Here is a 22,952-nt window from a genome sequence, read left to right on the forward strand (position 1 = left end):
TCTTTTTTGAATGCAATGTGAACATTTATTAAATTTTATTAAAACATTTATTCTAGATAAATACATATTGATAGTGTATTTTGTCATAGAAATCAGTACATGGGATCAAAAAGAGGGACAATTTAAAAGGAAAATGGACAGGAATGGCTGGGAGTTATGCTGTAGCGGTACTATACAACAGCAGTTCCAGAGATCTAAACTACAATTGGCTATTTGCAGTAAAAAAAATTTGCCAACTGGTCTCAAATAAGGAATAATACTATTGTGGAAATAAAAAAGTAAATACCTTACTCAAAAGTCCTTATTGTACTATATTTATTATTATTAATTGGTTTACCAACTATTTTTGCAAACTTCTGCATATCAAGTTTGCACATTATGTATATTTGGTAGATATATATTTATGCACATATTGACATTTTGTAGATTGTTTAATTTGGAGATAGCAGTATATAGTATTTAAAGTGTTTTTATCCTTTACATTCCTTATTCCTTTACATTCCATATCCTTTAAAAATATCTAATAATTGCCAAAAAACCTGTGAGTCTGGTAATATATTAACATAGTGTATCATTCATATATTCAATCTCCTGTAACTTAATATTATTATTATTAATAATAATATTATTAATAATAATAATAATAAACATGATTTATACAGCACCAACATATTACGCAGCGCTGTTCATTAAATAGGGGTAGCAAGTCACAGACAGATACAGACAGTGACACAGGGGGAGGAGAGAACCCTGCCCCGAAGAGCTTATGCAGTTAATTAAGCAAAGTCAAGGGCCATAAATCTTCCTCTTTTGCTGGTACCCCTGGGCAGAAAAATGGAAATAGCTTTCCTACAAAATGGCATCCTGTGATTTCAAAGATTAGGCCAGTTGTATCTACATCATAAAAAGCTAAGTATCCATCTGAAAGGTCAACAAATACCCCGATTCTGAGTGGACAGCCCAATGACTTTGGACACGACAGTCCACAGGCAGTGAAGACCTTGTCTTCTTGTTTATTTAACACCCAAAACCCCTTGGCTGGATGCAAGTCTTGAGGTCCCTTTCTTGGCACTGATGCTTTTACAACTCCAATAATCCAGTTGCTTTTATGGCCAACATCCACTTCCCAATAGTGTTGACCAGAATGAAAACCAGGAACTCCCAAAACATAAAGCCCAGGTTCAAAAGAGTTTGTTTTTTTTAGGGGTTGTACAAAGGGTGAAAATCTCACTTGCTTGAGATTTTTAGAGAGAACAAGGTTAATATGAGCACTCTGTGGGTCAAACTCTAAGGATCTCTGTGGTGGTTTTACAACATACCTTAAACCTCTGTACTCCTGTGTGTGGAAAGGGGGCACATGGCCATGTAATCCTACCTCAAATTTGGACAGGTCCTCTAACATTGTCCTAAATCTATTTAATATCTCATTGTCAACAACTACCACTCCTCCTTTTTCCAGATGGAAAAGTAAAGTTTTAATGGAGGAACTCAGGTCTGAAAGCAAAGATTTTTTGTTCTGCAAGTGCTTTATGGCTTTTTGTTCTTCATCTTCGCATTTAGTGAAATGTACTTCTTTCTCCTTTAAAAGATGTTGGTTAAGTTGCTGAAAGGATTTCTTGATTTGTTCTCTGTACAGAGTGGCAATGGAATGTACGGAGTAAAATTTTCTTTCATACTGTTCAAACAATTCCCATGCTTCTCTCTGCAGTGAATTAACATCTTCAGGCACTGGTGTTTTTTCATCTTCTTTATGGGAGAGAACCTGAGAAGAGAGGATACAATCAGTGAATTACATTCTGAAAAACATGTAGTTTACAAGGATTTTAGCATCAATCGTGGAGCAGTAAGTATATCAGTCTAATTATAGAATCGAGAAATTTGTCAACCATAATTTTTTCTAAATATCTGTAGTTGCAAATGTAGTGGCGTAATGCCATCAACAATCAGACACAAACAGACACTGATAAAACAAAAGACTGAAATGATTATTTACCAATTTCACTGCCAGATTCTCATTTTTTAACTCAGGTGGCCAAACTATTTTGCTATTTATTATCTATTTTTCACTTACAACCTTAAAAGTAAGTAAAGGACCTACAAAATTTTAAAAAACAAACTATACAGAATTGGTGCTATTGATTTTGAGCATAAAATTATGCAAATATAAAGCAAATGTTTGTCAAAGCTTTACACAATACAATAAAATCATTTAATGCAATTTACCATTTAAAAAAACATTTAAGTACATTTGCCAACAATACAACAACATAATCATTTAAAACACAAATACAATTTTGTGATATTAAAATTGCACCTGTCACCTGTCCTTAAGGCTTTCAAATACAGATGGGTTTTTCCCTTTCAACTGATCATCTAGTGTGATGGCAAATCTGCTGTGCTCTGCAAATTAGGGTATCTGCCCATCCAACTTGGTACATTTGAGCTCCTACAAATCCTATTGCTGAACCGGCACTTGCAACCCTCTCTTCCAAACCTACCTATCAATGCCAGAAACAAAAAAGGAATTTCTATAAGCACTCCAGGAATCCCTTCAAGGACTGTGGATGAGGTTTGCCCTTATGTTGTTCTGTTAAAGGATGTTCTTTTTTGTTTGCTCCATTTGATAGTTAACCTGTTTGTTTACTATTTATGTGTTTGGTATATGTTTTCCAACATAGGGACTTCAGTGCCACTGCTTTAGAAAATATAGCACCTTGATGATACCTACTGAGCTGAAACACGTTGGACAGAGCATTACGCCTGAACGCCTTACAAGAGCCTGTTGACATGTCTTACATGTTACGTGGTTCATGATTATTCTAAACACGAAGGATATGATGGTCCATATGTACTATAATCTGATAAACAACGGTGTACTGTACAGAACTGTTGTTATTTGATCTTCAGGAAAATTTGAGATATATAATTTGCACTGTGATTGGGATTTTATTGTGTTTTTAAGATTTTTTAGTGCCCTCTTACTTTATTGTCTCTTATTCATAGGATGCTACAAGTGAGGAATGGCAACTCTTGTCCTAGGTTTGTCAGAGAGTGGAACTGAAAACTGGGATGCACTGTTACAAAGAAGGAATGGTAAAAGGCCTTTACATACAACTAAAAGTCCTCCATCTCTTGTCATACATTTACAAAGAATTTAAGATTCTGTTCAGATCGTGGATGTCAAACCCAAATACACAGAGGGCCAAAATTGAAAACTTAGACAAGGACGCGGGCCAACCTTTAAATTTATTGAAAGATTTTTCCTTCTCATTGGATAAAAAAACCTTTTCATATGGAAACAAAAGGGGTTTTGCTTCACATTCAGTCTGGAACAAGCCTATAATAGAGAAAGAGGCATAACATTTTTTTTTTTAATTTCATTTAAGAAAAAAATCCTATGCCTCTTTTTCTATCTGTAGCCTTCTGAGTTAAATTTCAATGGTAACCTTTTTGCACAGGCTAACAATAATAACAATTTTCTTCTATGAAAATCCAACCATTCAAGTCCTTGCCTTGGCATAGCAAGGAAAGGTAAAGCTGAGGGGGAGTGTTGGAAATGCCAGATGTGGCCAATGCAGAGCTAAATCCTGTGAGTGGGCCAGATGCAGTTCATATTTAGGATTCCTTTGGGGCCAGCGTTTGACACCCGTGGTCTAGATGGTAAAGGGACAGCTGCATTGTTTAATCCCTGGGGTTTTGGTTTTTAGCTGGAGATCTAGGAGAAGATGGGGCACTAACCTACACAACTGGTAGGAATATCCTTCAATTCGGACATATATGTAATAATGTAAAACACGGGTGGACATTCTCAATTTGCCTCCTTTTCATCCGCAAGCAGAAATTATACTCCTTTACAAGGTTTCAAGTGGGGAAGGACTGGTAAAGTTGGGCATCATACTTTTTGACCAACCTCACCATTCATCAACAAGGCTTGTTTCATCCTCTGGGTTGTTTTTGGAGTTTTACTTCTATTATGGTATTATATCATTACTTTTCATAAATTCCTAGAAAGATCTAACGAACTGTGATTCGAAAATGTATTAATATTAATATACAAAAAAAATATTTTATTGCTTCCAAATACTACATTTGCAATTCAATTACATACATGATTTAAATGACTGTCAATGTTCTACTATATGTATTGATATTATTTCTGTAAACATATTTCCAGTAAACTATATTTATTACACAAGCAGCAAGTTTAAAGTGTTACCCATGTTTCTTGGAGAGGTTTTAACCTCTTCCAATATGTTTTTTATTTAAACAAAATGTATTACATTTTTTCAACTTGTTTGTTTAATCTATTAAACATAAACAAGAAATTACACATCAGCAAAATTGTCATATAAAAATTACACAAAATGGAACTCTATATATAAAACAAGGAAAACAAGGAATCTGACATTCCCTTAAACATTCCCTGGTCGGAATCAATTACCATCATTGAAACACATGGACCTGGATGATTCCCTTGAGGGGACGTTTCATTCCCTGTTTTATAAATAGAGCCCATGGAAGGTAAACTGGGCAAAATTCTTATCATTAGGTTTCTAGTAAAGTAAAATATTAGATGAGAAAAGAATAGCAATGTAAAAAATGAAAATTAGGTAAAAATACTTTGCAAAACGGAAAATATGATTGTGATTTGCGTTTTAATAGAAATATATTTAACCATAATTTTTAAAAACAATAGTCAATTAGGTTGCAAACCTGCACATGAACTGTAACCTAAAGACTTACAAAACAAAAGAGAAAGTAAATAAAAACAGAACGAAAGCAGCAAACAGCTATTCGTTTTTATTTCTGTGTTTCATTTATGAGATATTCCTTTACTTTCTGTCCAGAAGATTAGATAAAATTCCATGCACATGGCCATACACAGTTTTGATTGTTTTAAAAAGTGAAAATTGATTAATATTGCAGTGTAGAATCAAAAGCATCTTGTGCAGCCAGGTCAGCAATCACAGTGGATTGTTACTAAAACTTTTTTAACCCTCTGTTGTTCGGAACATGTGTAAATCCTAATCTTTGTGCTTTTATCTTGCTAGACTGTGCATCGATTATGCATCAAATTATTGATTAGACTTTAATCAACAGTCAACATTCATATAGAACGAGTTAATCAAATTGAACATCAGTAAAAGTCAGTTCTTGTATGACTAGTAACAGAACACAAGAAGACTTGGCGAATACCAGTATTGGATAACTGCGGCATAGAAAAGATACCAACCCGACTGTAATGCTGGTATATTCCAGGACCAGACAGACAAATAAACATTTTATAAGAAAAATAGCTATGCATGGTAAATTAAAACGGTGTATTTTATGTACAATAGTATTGTTTTTCCCAGGATTTTGTCTTTAATTGCAAAGTAGCATGAGACTGAGCTAGTGCTGAGAAATCTCCAATTTTCAACATATGCAATAATGAAGCTGGATGGTGTATTCTATATATATGTTCATGTCCCATACATTCAAATTCTAACACATATTTCTCTTATGAGATTAGTATAGTATATTTAGTGCCTGAAAAGTCACAAATGTTTCAAAAAAAAATGTGTGTTAGAGCATGCATCATTGTACTTGGATCAGTTTTGTTGTCCTGCAACTGACTGATGTTCTGTTAATCATGCACTTATAGTTAGCCCTCACTTTTAACTGACCACTTGTGGTTTGGTGACTATTTTCCATTAACTGCACAAAGTTATTGGACACCAGTCTTCTTCTCTTACTGGCACACCTGGGCAAAAAAACGGAAATAACATCTGCCCAGCATTCACAGAGATCTGAAAAATAAGTGATGTAGTGTCAGCATCAAAAAAAGACAGGTGATTTTTAAATAAGTCTAAACAAATGCCAATCCTCATAGGCAATTTTTCAAGTTTCAGGGTCACAAAAGATTCTCCAATCCCATAAAATACATTGTCATCTTGCTTACGCAAAACCCAATAACCATTTGCTGAATTTAGCTCCCATGCTCCTTTGCGTTGTACTGACTCCTGCACAACACCAATGATCCAACTGCTCTTACTGCCCACATCCACTTCCCAATAATGGCGGCCTGATTTAAATCCAGGCTTTCCCAAGATATACAACCCTGGCTCAAAACAGTTCTTTTTCAGCTCCTTTATCTCAAGACAAGGTTCAAATCTCACTTGTTTGAGGTCTGGAGATAGTCTGAGGTTTGGATGAGCACTTTCTGGGTCAAACAATATGTTTTCTGGTACTGGTTTAACTATATGTACCATTTCTTTGGATTGACGAAGATGCACAGGGGGCCCACAGCCATCTAGTCTCTTCTTAAGTGACAGTGACAATGCCCTCAACCAAACACCAAGCATGCCAACTTGGTCCTTTGTCTTTGTCTCTTTTAGTGACTCCATAATTTGCACCAAGTTTAGTAGATTCTCCTCCAGTTCAAGTTCCACTTCATTTTCCACTCTCCTACTGTTGGTCAACCACATCTCTTCCTCTTGTTTCAGTAAGTGATGACAATTCTCATAAAGTCTTTGAAGATTCAGAAGTTGTAAGGTGGAATTCTGTCTTACTGCACTCATCTTACTCTCCATATCACTAAGCAGCTCACAGGAGACAATTTGCATGTGTAAAAGGCACTGTTTGACTTCATTAAGGGAAACAACTGGTGATTCCATTGGTAAAGACACACTGTGATCTTTATTTGTTCTACCAGTTATGCCAATTGGGTCTTTGTGTTTGCTGTTCTGTATGAAAAAGGATATTACCCTGTTAGTATCAAACTAGTGTATATATATATTTAGTGTATGGGCAGACAATACAATTGTAGTAGTGACTGGAATGCCAAAAAGATGAAAGAGCCTACATTCCTTCTGCAATAATAGGGGCTCAGACAAAATACAGACAAAGGGTGCAACTAAGTCTTTATTTCTCAGCCCTAAAGAGCCTTTCAAAAGACTAAAATGGTCATGGTTAGGAACCTGTTTATTCTTAAAGCACCTATTGAACCCTTGAAGAATCAGAACAGAATGTGTTTGTTTTCCATCTAAAGCAGCCACATTCTGAATCTAAAAGCCTTTTCTATGCCAGTGTTTGCAGAGTAGGACCCTTACTCTGTCTGGACACTGCAAAGCCCTTCTCAGACAGTTAGATCATTGCAATCAGCAAAATTCATTAACCTCCGCCCCCCCAATATTTGGAGAGCTCTGGCTAAGCAGGGGCGTGTTGAACCTCTGTAAAAAAAAAAAAAAAAAAGATCCCAGCTTCTCCACAAAAAAAGGTCCCACTCTGTAACATTCTTTTCTTTTCATGCTATGTCTGTTTTTTAGAGTAAATATACTTTAGGACTTTACATATCTTTGATGTAGCTTGAATTTATTAGGTTTAGGATTGTTTCATAATTATAGCCTTGCAAGAATAAAATTGTGTTAGTTTCTAATCTCTCCCTGTCAATGTTGAACTGTCATGTGAGTGTCAGGCTGTAAAGCTCTCAAAGAGACTGATCTGTCTCTTGACCAAGCTTAAAGGATACACATCCTTACAATATATTCAATTTATTACTGGTTACTGAAGGACTAAAATATCAAAAAATATAATTTGTATTTTAAAAATACCCCTCAAAAAAACTATTTCTTTTAATAACTACAAAATTATTATTATTTATAATATAATTATTAATTATAATTACATACATGATGTAGCATGTAACATGGTCATCAATCGAGTTTCCCCTTTTTACCGGTTTTATCACCTGTTCATTATGCAAGCAGATCACATAATTTCCATTTCCTTCAATGCTGAATGTTCTGAATTAAAATTGTTAAACAGCAGGATAATCTTAGCTACAAGGGCTGTTTGACAAGTAGTGCCTAACATATAAATAATAAAAATATTTGTAAAAACTCTGTAAATTAATAAAATATAAAGCCTTAAATGAAATTTGTCAAAAACGTATAAGTATATTTAGTATATATTTAGAAGAAATTTAAAAGTTGTATGTTGGTGATTTTTTTTCAGATAGAGAAAATCGAGAACAGAACAGTCACCAAATTCCTTCACTTGAAGAGCCTAAACACTAAGGAAATCTATAAAAAGATGCAAGAAGTGTTAAAAAATGATTCTCCTTCTTATTTCACTGTCAAAAGATGTGTTGTCGAGATCAAACAAGGTCGAAAAAACCTTTGTGATTAAGAAATGCAAAAAAAGCTATGTAATTTTAAAATGGATTTTAAGTCATAAACCAACAAATTAGCTCAAGCCAAAACTCTTCAAATACTTTTGAACCATTACAATAACAAAAACACATAGGGTAGCACAGCTGGCTTAGTGGCTAGCCCTCTGGCCTTTGTAGCTCTAGGTCATTGATTTGAATCTCAGCCAGGACAAGGAGCTTGTATGTTTTCCCGATGTTTGTGTGGCTTTCCTCTGTGCACTCCGGTTTCCTCTCATACTCCAAAAATATGCAACTAGGGTAACTGGCCTCTCTTCAAAATTGGCCTTATACTGTGTTATAAACATATGACTACAGTAGGGACATTACATTGCTTGCCCCTCTGACAGCCCAATAGTGATATGACTATTGAATATAAATACAACATAATAATTAAACAAAATAAAAAAGGTGACTATTGTAATCATTCCAGTTACAATACCTTTGATGAACAGTTTGGCCTGCATGTGAATATGTATAGATAAAGTAATGGGGATTTAAAAAGGAATTCACATCTAAAGTACATTTATTATATCTATTAATCCCATACAGTTAACAGAATATACTATTTTTTGTTGTTCTTTAAAAAAACAGGGAAACTTGTCAATGACCCAGTATTTCCTTAAATAGGAGTTTTATCTTTGCTCGGAGACGAACTTGTTTAAAGGGTATTGTGTTTATATTACTTTAGAAATGTTCCTGTAATTATAGTGAAGACAGAACTTCATTGTTAGCACTCATTCTGTTAGGTCTTAGCATGTATACTGTAATATCCACAGAACAGACAAAAGTATGGTCCTGCAATAAAGTTTCTTTAATATCTTTTATGACATGAGAACTGGAGTCTCGTTTTATTATGGGCCTATAGAAATAATTACCACAAGGTACTGTAAACAGATTGTTCTGTTGGTCATGGGCCACATGGTTGGCTATATGGCTAGCATTTTTACCTGTCTGAACGCTCCTTTCAAGTTTCTTTCAATGGTAACTCCTCCTCCCCCACTCTCCTCCCTGTTGGTGTTCCGCAAGGGTCAGTCCTTGGACTGGTTCTCTTTTCTCTGTACAGCTACTCTCTCTGTAGTCTCATCTCCTCCTATGGCTTACAGTACAATCTGTAAATCCAAATTTCCCCCTGACATTCCCAATGGTTAACAACACTGTTATTTGTGCCTTCCCTCAGGCAAGTTGTCTTGGCATTACCTTTGATTCTACCTTCTAATTTACCCCCCACATTCAGAATATTTCCAGGTCCTGTCACTTTCACCTATGGAGCATCTCCAAAATCCTCCCCTAGTTGTCCCCAGAGACCACCAAACTCCTTTTACACACTCTTAGCATCTCTCGTCTGGACTACTGTAATCTCCTCCTCTCTGGTTTTCCACTTACCTGACTCTCTTCTCTACATTCTATCATGAATGCTGCAGCCAGACTCATCCATCCTTCCCTCCGCTCCTCTTCCGCTGCATCTCTTTGTAGTTCTCCTTATTGGCTTCCATTTCACCTTAGAATCAAATTCAAGCTCCTGTGCGTACCTTTCTGACCTGGTAAAAAATACTTCCCTTGCCGCTCTCTTTGCTCCTCCAATTACTATTAATGACTTCCTCACTCATAACCTCATCACAGACACAGCTCCAAGACTTTTCTAAGAGCTGCTTCGTCTCTGGAATGGTCTTTCTTGTCCTATTCAGCTTGCTCCTACACACTGCTCATTTAAAGGAGCACTCAAAACACCCTTTTTCAGGCTTGCCTACTTGAATCCTCACCAAGACCCTATTTGCAAGGAGTTTGTATGTTCTCCCTGTTTGTGTGGGCTTCCTCCAGGCACTCCTTTCTCCCACACCGCAAAAACATGCACTGAGGGTACTTGGGTTTCCCTCAGGATTGGAACTGACATATGGAACAGACATTAGATTGTGAGCTCCTTAGAGGAACAGTTTGTGAAAAAAAGTTTTATCCTGCCTTGAGGTTAAAGAGGAACTAAACCGAAAACTGCATGAAAAAAAAATACACTTACCTTCAATCCTGCAGGGCAGTCCGATCACACCGGGGGTGTCCTGCATCAGGTCCCGCGTCGTCCTGGCATTCGTCTCGGAGCTGGCGCTCCAGGCGCCGCCATCTTTTCTTCTTCTTCCTGTTCTTCATCCTACGCCACCCGACCCAGGCACGAGATCCGGTGATGTAGGATGAAAAAAAAAATTTTCTTTTTGCGCTCCCATTCATTCTCATCTAGGGGATCGAGAATTAGGGAGCGATGCTGCATCCTTGTTTTTTTTAAAGTTTTAGGCACTGAGGGCAGTAATCTACAGTAAAATAAAATCTGCAGTAAAATAGGATCTGAGCCCAGCCTATGTCCGATTTCCTAAATAGCCCCTAGATGACAGAAAACATTTAGGAATCTAACATTAGGACAAGTAATATACAGCATTATATTATATAACACACTTAAATTTCCTGATAACCCACCATTTTTACCTCATTATCGTGCTGTGGAACATCAGGCTGAACACCATTCACAGACTCCATGATATCGCCTCCTTATTTCTGTTATACTTGCATTAGCTTTACTTTATATAGAATCTGCAAACACCGTACAAAATACATATTACAGATTAAAATGTAGGATATGTACACTCTGTCATTGGACAATGCCTAAACTTACTGTCAGTATTGTACATTATACTTTGTTTCCAATGTTCTATATATTAAAACTCAACTCAATGACATTTAGTAATACATCCCTGCCATACTTTATAATCATTACACACCATTTTTGTGCCCTCTCTAGAAATCCTGTCATTACTGCATCACTAGCAACATTCATCTCCCTATCTCTGGATATATTCTTGACAGTGGCAAAAATAAAGCTAGTCTCTGCACTTTTCTGGCAATAGGTACTCTACATGTCCCTACATCCTGGTGTCTTTTTTTCTACTGAGTTTACTTCTACATTAACAGTTAGGTCTCTTTCAGACCTGTGGTTGACTGTGGTTCCTAAAGCAGAACTAAACCCAAGCCGTCTCACCTGTTCATATTCCATTAAAGGGAGCTGCCATCTTGATTCTCTACTTCTTCTTCATTATACTTCCCCCCTCACTAATCACCAATATCATAAGCAATCTACAAGGGGTGTTTGTATACTGGGCTGCCATTCATTGGCAATAGCAACAAAAACACACCTTTACAACACAATGCAGCAAAAAGGTGTGTGTGTAATTTCATGTGCTAAAAATACAACATGCATTCTTGAGCTCATAGCAATGAATGTGCATTTATTACAACACATTGGGCTTGATTTATTAAAGCTCTCCAAGGCTGGAAAGGATAAACTTTCATCAGTAAAAGTGGATGATCCAGCCAACCTGGAATGGATCTGGTCTTGGATTCAAAACATTTGCTAGCAAACAGCAAATGACTTTGAAGAAATCCATTACAGTTTTGTTGATCACCCAGCTTCACTGATGAAAGTGTATCCTCTCCAGCCTTGGAGAGCTTTAATAAATCAGGCCCAATGTATTCCTTTGAAGGGAACAAGCCCTTAGTGTGCTTTCAGAATACGCTTACATAGCATGGCAGGCTCTCATGATATAAAAAAATATATAAAAATGCATAAACCAAACATACCAGCGTGTCGTCATATTGTTCAAAAAGATGTCACTGTTATTTATAGTGATGTCCTCTTCCAAACATAAGGGCTGCTATTGTTTTTCTCCTTCTGACAGGCTACAGCTTTACCTGTACACGTATCACCCAAGAAAATCCCTGAATAATCCAGATAGGCAGTTTCATTTTCACAGCCCAGTTTCGTTTCTCTATCCGAGTTCAAAGATCTCAGGGAGGAGTTGGCTGTGCTTAGTGAAGCACACATTATTTCTGTGTGTTATGGCTTCAGGGAGAATGGAGGCTGTCACGTCGTGCATGTGTGGCTCACATTTCTGTCTCTAAAAGCAGAAAGCTAATAATTACATATATACATTGAGCACGTAAACAGTGTACGGGGTGGAATATAGCTTCAGGGGCAGCACAAACAAAAGGGTCACATTTCATTGGAAGATTTCAATATATCACATTAAAAAGCAATACTTTATTATTATTATTATTATTATTACTATTATTATTATTATTATTATTATTATTATTATTAATAAACAGGATTTATATGGCACCAACAAATTACGCAGGGCTGTACATTAAATAGGGGTTGCAAATGACAGACGAATACAGACTGTGACACAGGAGGAGAGGACCCTGTCCTTACAATCTAGGGGGTGGGGGAAGTATATATTTATATTTAGTAATTATCCCTAATTACAAAATTATGTAAAATGTTTGACGTTTGATATTCTTTGACATCTGAAAAAATAGCTAAAACACTATTCAACTTAAAGGGGAACTAAAGTTAAAAAAAAAAATGACACCTTCAGTATATTCTTGATGGAGCTGGTCCTTCCCTTGATCGGGTCACGGGTCGTCATGGAATTTCTGTTTGTCCCGGCGCAGAAGAAGCGCCGCTATCTTTGATCTTCACTTCCGTCTTCTTCTGTCTTCTTTCTTTGTCACCCAAACTCGCACTGCACAGGTGTGGAATCAGGTGGTGTAGCCGCTGTGAAAGGGGAGGAAAAAAAAATAGTGGATCTCATTGCGCATGCGTTGGAGCGGCATCTCTTTCTCCTAAGAGGAAAATGCCCTTTCTACAACAAATTTCGGGCATGCGCAAAAGAAGCAGCCAGAGCCTCCCGGGCTGCATGATGTAGGTATGCCGGGAGGCTGTGCACTCCAATTAAGCTCCCAGTAAAAAAAAAAGGGTGTTGCACTTAAAAAAAAACACTAACATTTTTACCTTACATAGAAGTGTTATCTACCCTTCTATGTAATATAAAAAATGTTATGTTTAGGTATGATTTAAAGGTGGACAGGTGGACAAATAGTCCGGCCAGGACATTTTTGAATGAAGGCCAGTAGTAGATGCAGTAAATTAATTCTACACTACTTGGTGTCCCTGGTATCTGTCTAGCTTGGAACAAAGGCTGCAACACTATTTTCCGCAACTGTCCCATATGTACCAAAATCTTCCTTGGGGTATTTAATTCAAACATGATGCTGGTTGTAAAATCTGAGCCAGATCTAATATATAGTCTGGTATATGATCGACATCTGCCTTCTCAAAGGAACTGGTCTACACCTTTGCTTTGATATTGCACCAGAGCAATATAGCAGAGTAACAAACATGGAACAGAACAGAGCCAAGTGATCCTGACAAAGAACCTCTGTCTGAACATATATGACGGTTTTATGATCTGTGCAGATATTAAAAAATGAAGAGTCCCCTCTAGAGAAACACAGAACATGAGTTTGGTAATGGTAGTTTGTTAAAGGAATAGCTCCAGGTTCCACTAAAGTAGCATCCAGCTGCAAGAATAATGGCCAAGCAATGTCAAGTCAGGGGGTATCAGGACAAAAGCAGATGCATAATATTTTTTTTAAAAGGTCAAAGGCTAGAACTGTGTCTGGAGGCAAATTTAGATTGTTTTGTTTACTGGTTAGGGCAGTGAGAAGGAAAATGATTTTGTCTCTGTCTGTCTCTGTCACCCCTCACACACTGACTGCACTGTGAGGGGTGATTGCCCTGTAAATCTCATTAAAGCGTACCTAATCTCAGAATTTTCACTTTACATAAAAGGGTAGACAACCCTATTATTTAAAGTAAATATTCTGTTAGTGTTTTTTTAAGTGCAATACCCTTTCTTTTTAAAAAAAATAGGGTGCAGCACCGCTCCCTAATTCTCGATTACCTAGGTGATCAAGAATGAATGAGCGCAGAGCCTCCCAGAATATCTACGTCTGGCATCCCGAGCATCCTGGGCATGCGCAGAAGGAGCCCTTTCATCAATAGGAAAAAAATTGCCGATCTCACTCAACCCATCGCCCAATCTACGTTGCACAATCTACCTCACCTGATCTCGCACCTGCACAATGCGAGATCGGGTGATGTAGGAAGAAGAATGCGGAGAAAGAGAAGAGAACATGGCCGCGCCTGGTGCTCCTTCTACGTCAGCCCGAAGACAGATGCCAGGAAGACGCAGGACCCGATAGAAGAAACCTCAGGACAGACCGGCTGATCTGTGGGATTAAAGGTAAGTCTGAATTTATTGTTGTGGGTGAGTTTTGGGTTTACTTCTGCTTTAAATTTCTTTTGTGCGTCTATTAACGTAAGTTAAAGTATAAATAAAAAACAATGACAATGACCAAAATAGAAACATTGCTTAATAAACTGGGGCATGAGAGGAGACAGACTGGATATCAGGGCCATAATTGAATCAGAATTCCTGAAGGATCACCATTTACTTCACCTTTAAATTATTTTTCTGTACCGCCTACTGAATTTTGTATAAATAGCACCATTTTCTCTAAATAAATCAGAACAGCAACTCTAGATCAAATTGGTGTCTGTGTCTGTTCTCTTACGTAATGTTAACCTAACAGCTGGTGTTTCTTTAAGAAATAGATATATTGTTCCTTGACAGGCAGTGATGGAATCTACTAACGTGGAGAAACCTTTAAAGTATTGACAATTGTAAATTCCAGGAAACTCTAGACAGCTTGAAAGGCCAGAGGTTAAGACTAGTTCAGGATCATGATGACTTTGATTCATTGAAAAAACCCTGGGCAGAGACTACATAACCTATTAGGAGAATGGCCTGTAAGCTGTAGAAAACATTTTTCAAGTTTAGCATGCAAACCTTCCTTTTGCAAAGAAATGTCCCAGTCTTCCTATGCTTAAATTGAGAGGCAAGATATGTGGATTTATATCAAGGTCTCTAGACACCTTATTTTAAAATAGCAGTGGCATTTTAGAATCCAAACGGCATGCCCAAAGATTTGTAATAGCCATTCTGAGTATTGAAAGCAGTCTTTCGTTAATGTGGATGAGTTTGTAAGCACTGCACAGGTTTGAATTTAGTGAAAATTTATCGCAAATAGATCCTGAGATTAACAAGATTGTATTCCTCTTTTCATTAGTAACCTTGTATAAACTGTATTATTCAATGCAGGGGGGATGTAACCATTTTTCCCAATGATAAAAAAGCCTGCCCTGACATGGACCTTCAAAATATAATCAATCTAGTTTCCCCTGAATATACAAATATTATTAGTAACCTCAAAAAATAGGACTTTTTTAGGCATTCAAATTTCAAAAACAAATTCATTTTTAAAATGAATTTTAAATAACAGTGAAATTATTTCAAACATAACTCAATTAGTTTTATACAGACTTCCAGAGGGAAGAGATGCATGGTGTATGTGTGCAGTCTAAGGAAAGCAGGAGTTCACAAGATAAGATCAGAGAACATTATTATACGGGTTATCCCATCTATTATTATAATGGCAACAGGTTATGGGCCCAGGAAAGAAGGGAGAAACCGATGGAATAGACTGCTATTCGATGGAGATGAAAAGAATTATGAACTATGGGAAACAAAGTACTTAGGACACCTGCGCCTAATAAATCTTAAAGAAACCGTCCTGCATGCAGATCTAGATGAGGACTGAAATAAGCAAGAGGAAGCCTATGCTGAGTTAATTCAATTCCTAGATGACAAAGGTCCGTCTCTGATTATGAGAGAAGCAGCAGATGATGGAAGAAAAGCATTGAAGATTCTGAGAAATCACTATGCTGGCAAAGGTGAGCCACAAATAATTAGCTTATACACAGAGTTAACATCACTTCAGAAAGCTGAATCTGAGAGTGTCACAGACTATATCATACGTGCAGAAACAGCCATTATACCTCTGAGGAATGCTGCAGAGACTATGAGTGATGGTTTGCTGATTGCTTTCATTCTAAAAGGCTTTCCTGAGACATTTGCACCCTTTGCCATACATGTAACACAAGGTGATGGAACAATGACCTTTTCTGACACAGTTAAGAAGTTTTAAAGATACTGGAAAATACCGGGACAGCCCAAGTACTGATAATGTAATTAGAAACAAGTACCCCTGTTACAACAGCAAGGAAGTAAGACATTAATCTTGTCTCCTACAATCGAGATCAAAAGGGCCATAGAGCTAATACATGCCCGAGCAATTCATATAAAATGAGAGCACACACAAGAGTTCCACACACAAGGAGAAATTTTGCAGGCGGAAAGCGCGGGACAATGTAAAACATGTGACTGATGATACAGAGCAAACATTTGCCTTCAAAATAAGTGAAAGCCAGTCAAACAATTTAATACCCAAGGGAGTAATGGTTGATACAGGAGCGACATCACATATTATTACAGACATTAAAAGATTTAAAAGATTTGACGACACATTCAAGCCAGAGAAACACTACATGGAGTTGGCGGATGGGAAAAAGACTTCTGGTATAGCACTCAAGAGAGGCAAGGCAGAATTATACCTGGCCGACAGTGAGGGAAATCGAGTAAAGACAATATTACAAAACGCACTGTGTATCCCCACATAACCAAAGGATATTTTCTTATTTGAAGCGGCAACAAGAAATGGTGCATCTGTTGAATTCCGGCAAGACAGTAGCGAATTAGTCCAGAAGGACAGTACCAAATTCATTATTGAGAAATCCAACAGGCTTTATTATTTGAACATTTTTGAGGAAAGTAATGATAGTTGTTATGATATTCAAACATGGCGTGAAATCATTGGTCACTGTAATTATGATGATATCTTAAAACTACAAAATGTAGTAGAAGTAAAGAGTTGTGAGATTTGTACCCAGGGAAAATGTGTTCAGAACAGAAATAGAAAGTCTGACACCCAAGCAAAACACCCACACTAGTACACACTGACTTAGCAGCCCCTATAGCCCCAAAAACAAAGCATGGATTTAGATATGCCATTGCAATCACTGATGATTATTCTGGTGCAGTGTTTGTGTACATTCTGAAAAGTAAGAGTGACAAAGTGTTGGCCACAGAGAAGTTAATTGCAGATACAGCCCCCTATGGGACTATTAAATGTATAAGGTCTGACAATGGTACTGAATTTACATCAAAAGATTTACAGTCATTGCTCAGAAAGAAGGGCAAAAGACATGAGACCTCAGCACCTTACTCACCCCATCAAAATGGGACTGCTGAGAGAAACTGGAGAACACTTTTTGAGATGGCCACATGTATGCTAATAGAAAGTAAACTGCCAAAAGAGGTATGGACATATGCAGTATTGACTGCTGCTATGATTCGTAACAGGTGTTTTATTAGTCGTTAGAGGCAAACTGACAGGGAGAAAGCCTAATCTTTCAAGGATGAGAACTTTTGGATCAGAATGTTTTGCATACCAGTATGACAGAAACAAGCTAGAGTCAAAGTGCACAAAGGGAATTTTTGTGGGATATGACAAAAATAGTCTCTCAAACCTGGCGTATTACCCAAACACAGGTAAAGTCTTGGGACAGAGACTAGTAAAGTTTATTACAAAGAGTATGATTGAAAGACAAACTCAGATTGATCTGTCAAATAATGATGATATTCATGGGGAAAGAACTGTGAGTGCCCAGTTTCTGAAGTCAAAAATAAAGAGGACAAAGATGATGGCCAGACACAAGATAGCCAAAGCCCCTCAGTATCTAGATGACTATGTACTAGAGCAGGGGTTGGCAAACTTTTTGTACTACTAGGCTATTTCAGGAGGTCAAGAAGGCACACTAGGCTAGAAGAAACAAGGTCTCCAAGGAAAGGTCTTTTCCAACCGTGACTGCAAGTGAGCAGCCTCAGTCTTCGGCTCATCCGCGGTATAGTCTCTGTACGCGTGCGCGTGCTTGGCATCAAAATGACCCTTGAGATTTGACCACTTGAAAGTGCTGTTGGTGTCGTTGCACACTAAACACAGGGCTTTGTTGCTGCGTTGGATGAAGAATAATTTGACAGTCTACTCGGGGTTGAAGACACAACGTTCAAGGTCAACCTTCCGGAGACTAGTAGCTGCGCATTGCTTCTGCTCTTTAGGCATAGTAATTGGGGTTACTGTGCGGGAACTCTGGATAACGCAACAGTTGATTTAGGCCGGATCAAACAATAAATAACTAAGGGGGTATTAGGCTGGGCTGGAATACTAGCTAGGCCTTATCAGGCCTAAAGGCCGGAGTTTGCCTAACTCTGTACTAGAGTCACATTGTAATGATCAGATACTGACAATTATTGATTACTGTTCCAGAGCACATGAGGTACCTCAAAATTTTAGAGAAGTCAAAGAATCACCCAAGTCACAGGTTTGGTTAAATGCACTGAAAGATGAGATGGATTCACTAAAGGAGAATGAGACATTTACATTGACCACCCTACCAGAAGGTAAAAATTCATTGGGAGGTAGATGGGTGTATGCAATAAAAAGGGAGTCGATTACATGAAAACCTTTTCTCCAACTGCAAATTGTATTTCTTTATGCATTTTAATGCAAATGGCAGTACAATATGACTTGGTCCTACATTAAATTGATGTGAAAACAGCCTATTTACATGCCCCAATTGATATTGAGATTTATTTGGATCAACCAGAAGGTTTTGAGATAAAAACTGAAACAAATGTCAGGTTAAGCTGCGTACACACCTGCAATTTTTCTCGTTGGAAAGGATCTTTCACGATCCTTTCCAACGAGAAAAGACTGCACGATGCATGAACGGTGCTGTACATACAGCACCGTTCATGCTCTATGGAGAGGGGAGGGGGAGAGCGACGGAGCGGCACCCTGCTGCGCGCTCTCCCCTTCCCTTTCATTAGGATCGGTCGTCGTCCATCGTCCATGGATCCGCCAGGACGGTCGTCGGACGATGGACGACGACCGACTGTACACACGGCAGATTTTCGCCCGATAATTGGCCGATACCGATTATCGGGCGAGAAAAATTTGCCGTGTGTACGCAGCTTAAGTTCTCAAGCTAAATAAGTCACTGTATGGTCTTAAACAATCAGGTCGAATTTGGAATCGAATGCTACATTACTACCTTTACTCAAATTGATTTGTACAGAATTCTGTAGACTATTGTGTGTATATCAAACAATCAGAAAATGAGATAGCAACATTACTGATATGGGTTGATGATCTTATCATTGCTGCCAGCAATGAAACAATACTAAATGATGTGAAGTCAATGTTTGCAATAAGGTTCAAAATGAAAGATCCTGGAAAACTCACATATTTTCTAGGTATTAGCTTTGAACATACTGGTGAGGCAATAAAGATAAGTCAAAAAAAATATATATCAAAAATGCTTGAAAATTTTAATGACAATAATGATCCTGTATATGCAAAAGGGTTTTGGGACATAGTAGGCAGTTTGATTTATTTGACCACATGTACAAGATCAGACTTATGTTGGGTAGTTAGCAAATTGTCACAACACTTTTGAAGACCAAATGAACAAAGCTAAACATGTGATACGGTATTATTGATTGTGAGTTGTGTTACAGAAAATGTAATGAGGATCTGAAACTTGAGGCATATACTGATGCCAGTTGGGCCTCAGACCAAAATGATAGGAAAAGCACAACTGGATATTGTTTTAGCCTGACCAAAAATGGTCTACTGATTTCTTGGAAGTCAAAGAAACAACTTACAATTGCACTGTCGTCTTGTGAAGCTGAATATATAGCGTTGGCTGCTACAACACAGGAGAGCCAATATCTTGTACAGTTACTTAAAAAGTTAGACAGTAAATGTCAGTTTGAGCCAGTTAAAATTTTTGAAGACAACCAAAGTGCAATAGCTCTCACAAAGAATCCAGTTTGTCGTCAAAGATGCAAACATATTGATATCAAATATAATTTTCTTAGATCTGCTCTAAATGAGGGGAAGGTAGCTCTTATTTTTTGTTCCACAAAAGGCATGGTAGCTGAGGTTTTGACAAAATCAATAACAAAGTTTAAGCTAGAAAAATGTAAAAGTTATATTTTTAGAGTATAAACCAGTGTACAATATTGATTGTACTAAAATTATAACTTTCCAGGAAGTAAAGAAACAAGAGGGCATGTTAGGATATGTAATAATGTGTATTATCTCTCCTGCTGGACCTTTGTCATGTGACAATATTGTCTGTCTGTTATTGAGAATGTGTTTAAATAAAGTTTAACTCTTCTAACTGAGAGACTTCCTGAGGGAAGAGAAGCTGTGTGCAGTTCCTACTCTGTCTAAGGAAAGCTAGAGTTCACAAGATAAGATCAGAGAACATTATTATATATCAAGAGACAACCGTAACAAAATTGCACAGAGTTAGAAAATGAAATCATAGTTTGAAAAGCAGGTGTTCAAACAAGCAGGGAGAAAACCAATATCATTAAAAATAGGACAAGGTTATTGAATTAAAATGTTATCAAAGATTATATAGGATTATAGTCCTATGAACAGAACCTCATAAAAGTTGTTGCTTAGACAATTAATTTAAATTGCCTAATAAATTGAAATCACCTTTTTTTTAACATGAAATAAAAAGGAACTTTAGAAAGTAGAACTTTAAGGGCACCTCTACAATAATGCCGAGAGGGTGAACCGTACCAGTGGACCTGTGTCTGGAGATGTGATTTGTGAATTTTCAGTAAATCAACTTTTTGCTTTTTACCTGGAGCGAGAAATGTTATTTTTTATAGCATTATACTCCAAGAAACTGATTCACAGAGAGGTCTTTCCTCAGACAAATGTCAGCTTCACCGAATAATTTATCGCGTAACTAAACTAAAAACAAAAAAAATCACACTTACCTTTAATCCCGCAGGTCCCTGGATGGCGCTGGTCCTTCTCTCAAACTGGTCCGTCATGGTCCTGGAATTCCTCTTTGTCCCGGCGCACTGGAAGCGCCAGGCGCCAAAATCTTTAATTTTCACTTACGTCTTCTTCAGTCTTCTTTCTTCGTCACATGATCTCGCACATGCGCAGGTTTGGGATCAGGTGACCTAGCTGCTGTGAAGGGGAGCAAAAAAGAGAGCCGATCTCACTGTCCATGCGGGAGATTGGCATCTCTTTTCCCTAAGAGGCAAATGCCAGCAAGCAGAGCCTCCCGGGATGCGTGACGTAGGTATCCTGGAGGAGGCTCTGCACTCCCATTAAGTCTTTATCAGTACGGCGGTGTTGCACTTAAAAAAAAAAAAACACCAACATTTTTACCTTTCATAGAAAGGTTGTCTACCCTTCTATGTAAAGTAAAAATGTTGAGTATAGGTACACTTTGAATTGCTTTCTATGACATAAAAATTAGAGGTATGGCAGAGTTGCACTTCTAAGTATGAACCAGCAGAGTGAGCTCGAGAACATCTAAACACATAGCGTGAGAGTTGGCACATATTTGCATGGAAAAAGCAATCCTTCGCACAAATATATACCAGAAGTCAAGAAATTATATCTATTTTATAGCTATAATATATTATTACAACATTGAATTTTTATAGCACTGGCATATTATGCAGCGTTTTGAAAAGTCCATAGTCATGTCACTAACTGTCCCTCAAAAAAGCACACAATTTTGGGGGAAGCCAAACAACTTAACTGTATGTTTTTGGGGTGAAAACAGAATGGTCAGAGGAATCCCCCACAAAGGGAATTTACAACCCCTATACAGATAGCGACCTGGCCATGGATCTGAGACCCTAGTGCTGCTGAGTTCCAGTCACCAAGCCACTATGGTTGTCAACGTCAGTGTCCCAAGACACAGCACATGTTTGAAAACATACTGTTTTACCTGGAGACTATTGGCCTGATTCATTAAAGCTCTCCAAAGCTGGAAAGGGTACACTTTTATCAGTGAAGCTGGGTGTTTCAGCAAACCGGGATTGGATTTCTTCAAAGAAATGTTTTGAATCCGGGACCAGATTTTCTGGATCACCCAACTTTACTGTTGAAAGTGTAACCTCTCCAGCCTGGAGAGCTTTATTAAATCAGGCTCAATATGCAATATACAGACTAGGCTTGCTAATTTATAATGATCTAAAGAAAGACATATAAAGTCGTATTCGTAGTTTTACCACTAGATGTTGAATTAAAATAATACACTTACAGACAATAATAGGCTGACCGAAACTATAAAATTTTTCACCACAACAATTGTATAGTTACCTATTTTAAAATTAGATTTGTCACTTGCTGTGTAGAATATCAATTCTATTTATATAGGATATTATATATTTATATATATAGGCAAGGAGTTTGAGTGTTCTCTGTGGGGTTCTTCTAGGTACTCTGGTTTCCTTTTACATCCAAAAATTAGCCGGTACAGTGGGTTAGTCGGCTTTCCCCTAAAATTGGACTTTGTTAATGACATATGATTTTAGTAGGGACATTGGACAGTGGGACCCCTTGAGAGACAGTTATGGACACGGGTATGAAAAACTTTGAAAAGATCTGCATAATATGTTAGCTCTATAAAAAAACAAATTAATAATATAACTCCACACACAATGAATTACCTGCATGCAGAGATGACCTAAGTGCTGCTGTCTTTGCAGGAAAGGAATATTGTAAGACATCTAAGAAGGCTGCTGTCTACCTAGCCTGCACATTCAGGAATCATGGGGCCACAGATCAAATGAAAAGAAGACATTCACATGAGAAAAAAACAATAAATCTGTCAGCAAGCATAAATGAGCACAAACAGTAATATTGTTATTTCAATGCAGAAAGGTCAGCCTTAAAATCTAAATTACACCTTTATATCTTGAAATTAAATGGAAAAATCATGGCAGGGAATTGGTAAATAAAAAATCAGTCAACACTCATCCCTAGAATAAAGGTCTATAGCGGGTTATGGACAATTTGCTAGTGT

At 37.5% G+C, this 22,952-nt stretch overlaps 1 protein-coding gene across 3 annotated transcripts in view; it reads right to left on the reverse strand.

The window, feature by feature from the left end:
- Positions 1–298: 298 nt before the first annotated feature.
- The window catches only part of LOC140333317 (nuclear factor 7, brain-like), a 46,478-nt gene continuing 23,824 nt past the window's right edge, over positions 299–22,952 (reverse strand). The window contains exons 2-6 of one of the 3 annotated variants that reach the window (XM_072414902.1): positions 12,604–12,788; positions 11,810–12,126; positions 10,661–10,765; positions 5,667–6,725; positions 1,626–1,762 (exon numbers count right to left, since the gene is read on the reverse strand). In XM_072414902.1, coding sequence (XP_072271003.1) covers positions 5,694–6,725; positions 10,661–10,711 — 1,083 coding nt within the window. In that variant the 5' untranslated portion in view covers positions 10,712–10,765; positions 11,810–12,126; positions 12,604–12,788 and the 3' untranslated portion in view covers positions 1,626–1,762; positions 5,667–5,693. Of the gene's footprint in view, positions 1,763–4,636; positions 6,726–10,660; positions 10,766–11,809; positions 12,127–12,603; positions 12,789–22,952 lie in introns of those variants that run through there. The other 2 variants (XM_072414903.1, XM_072414901.1) reach the window with 2 other exon arrangements.

This window comes from Pyxicephalus adspersus, chromosome 6 (assembly GCF_032062135.1).
Source record: "Pyxicephalus adspersus chromosome 6, UCB_Pads_2.0, whole genome shotgun sequence".
In the NCBI taxonomy this organism is placed as follows: Eukaryota; Metazoa; Chordata; class Amphibia; order Anura; family Pyxicephalidae; genus Pyxicephalus; species Pyxicephalus adspersus.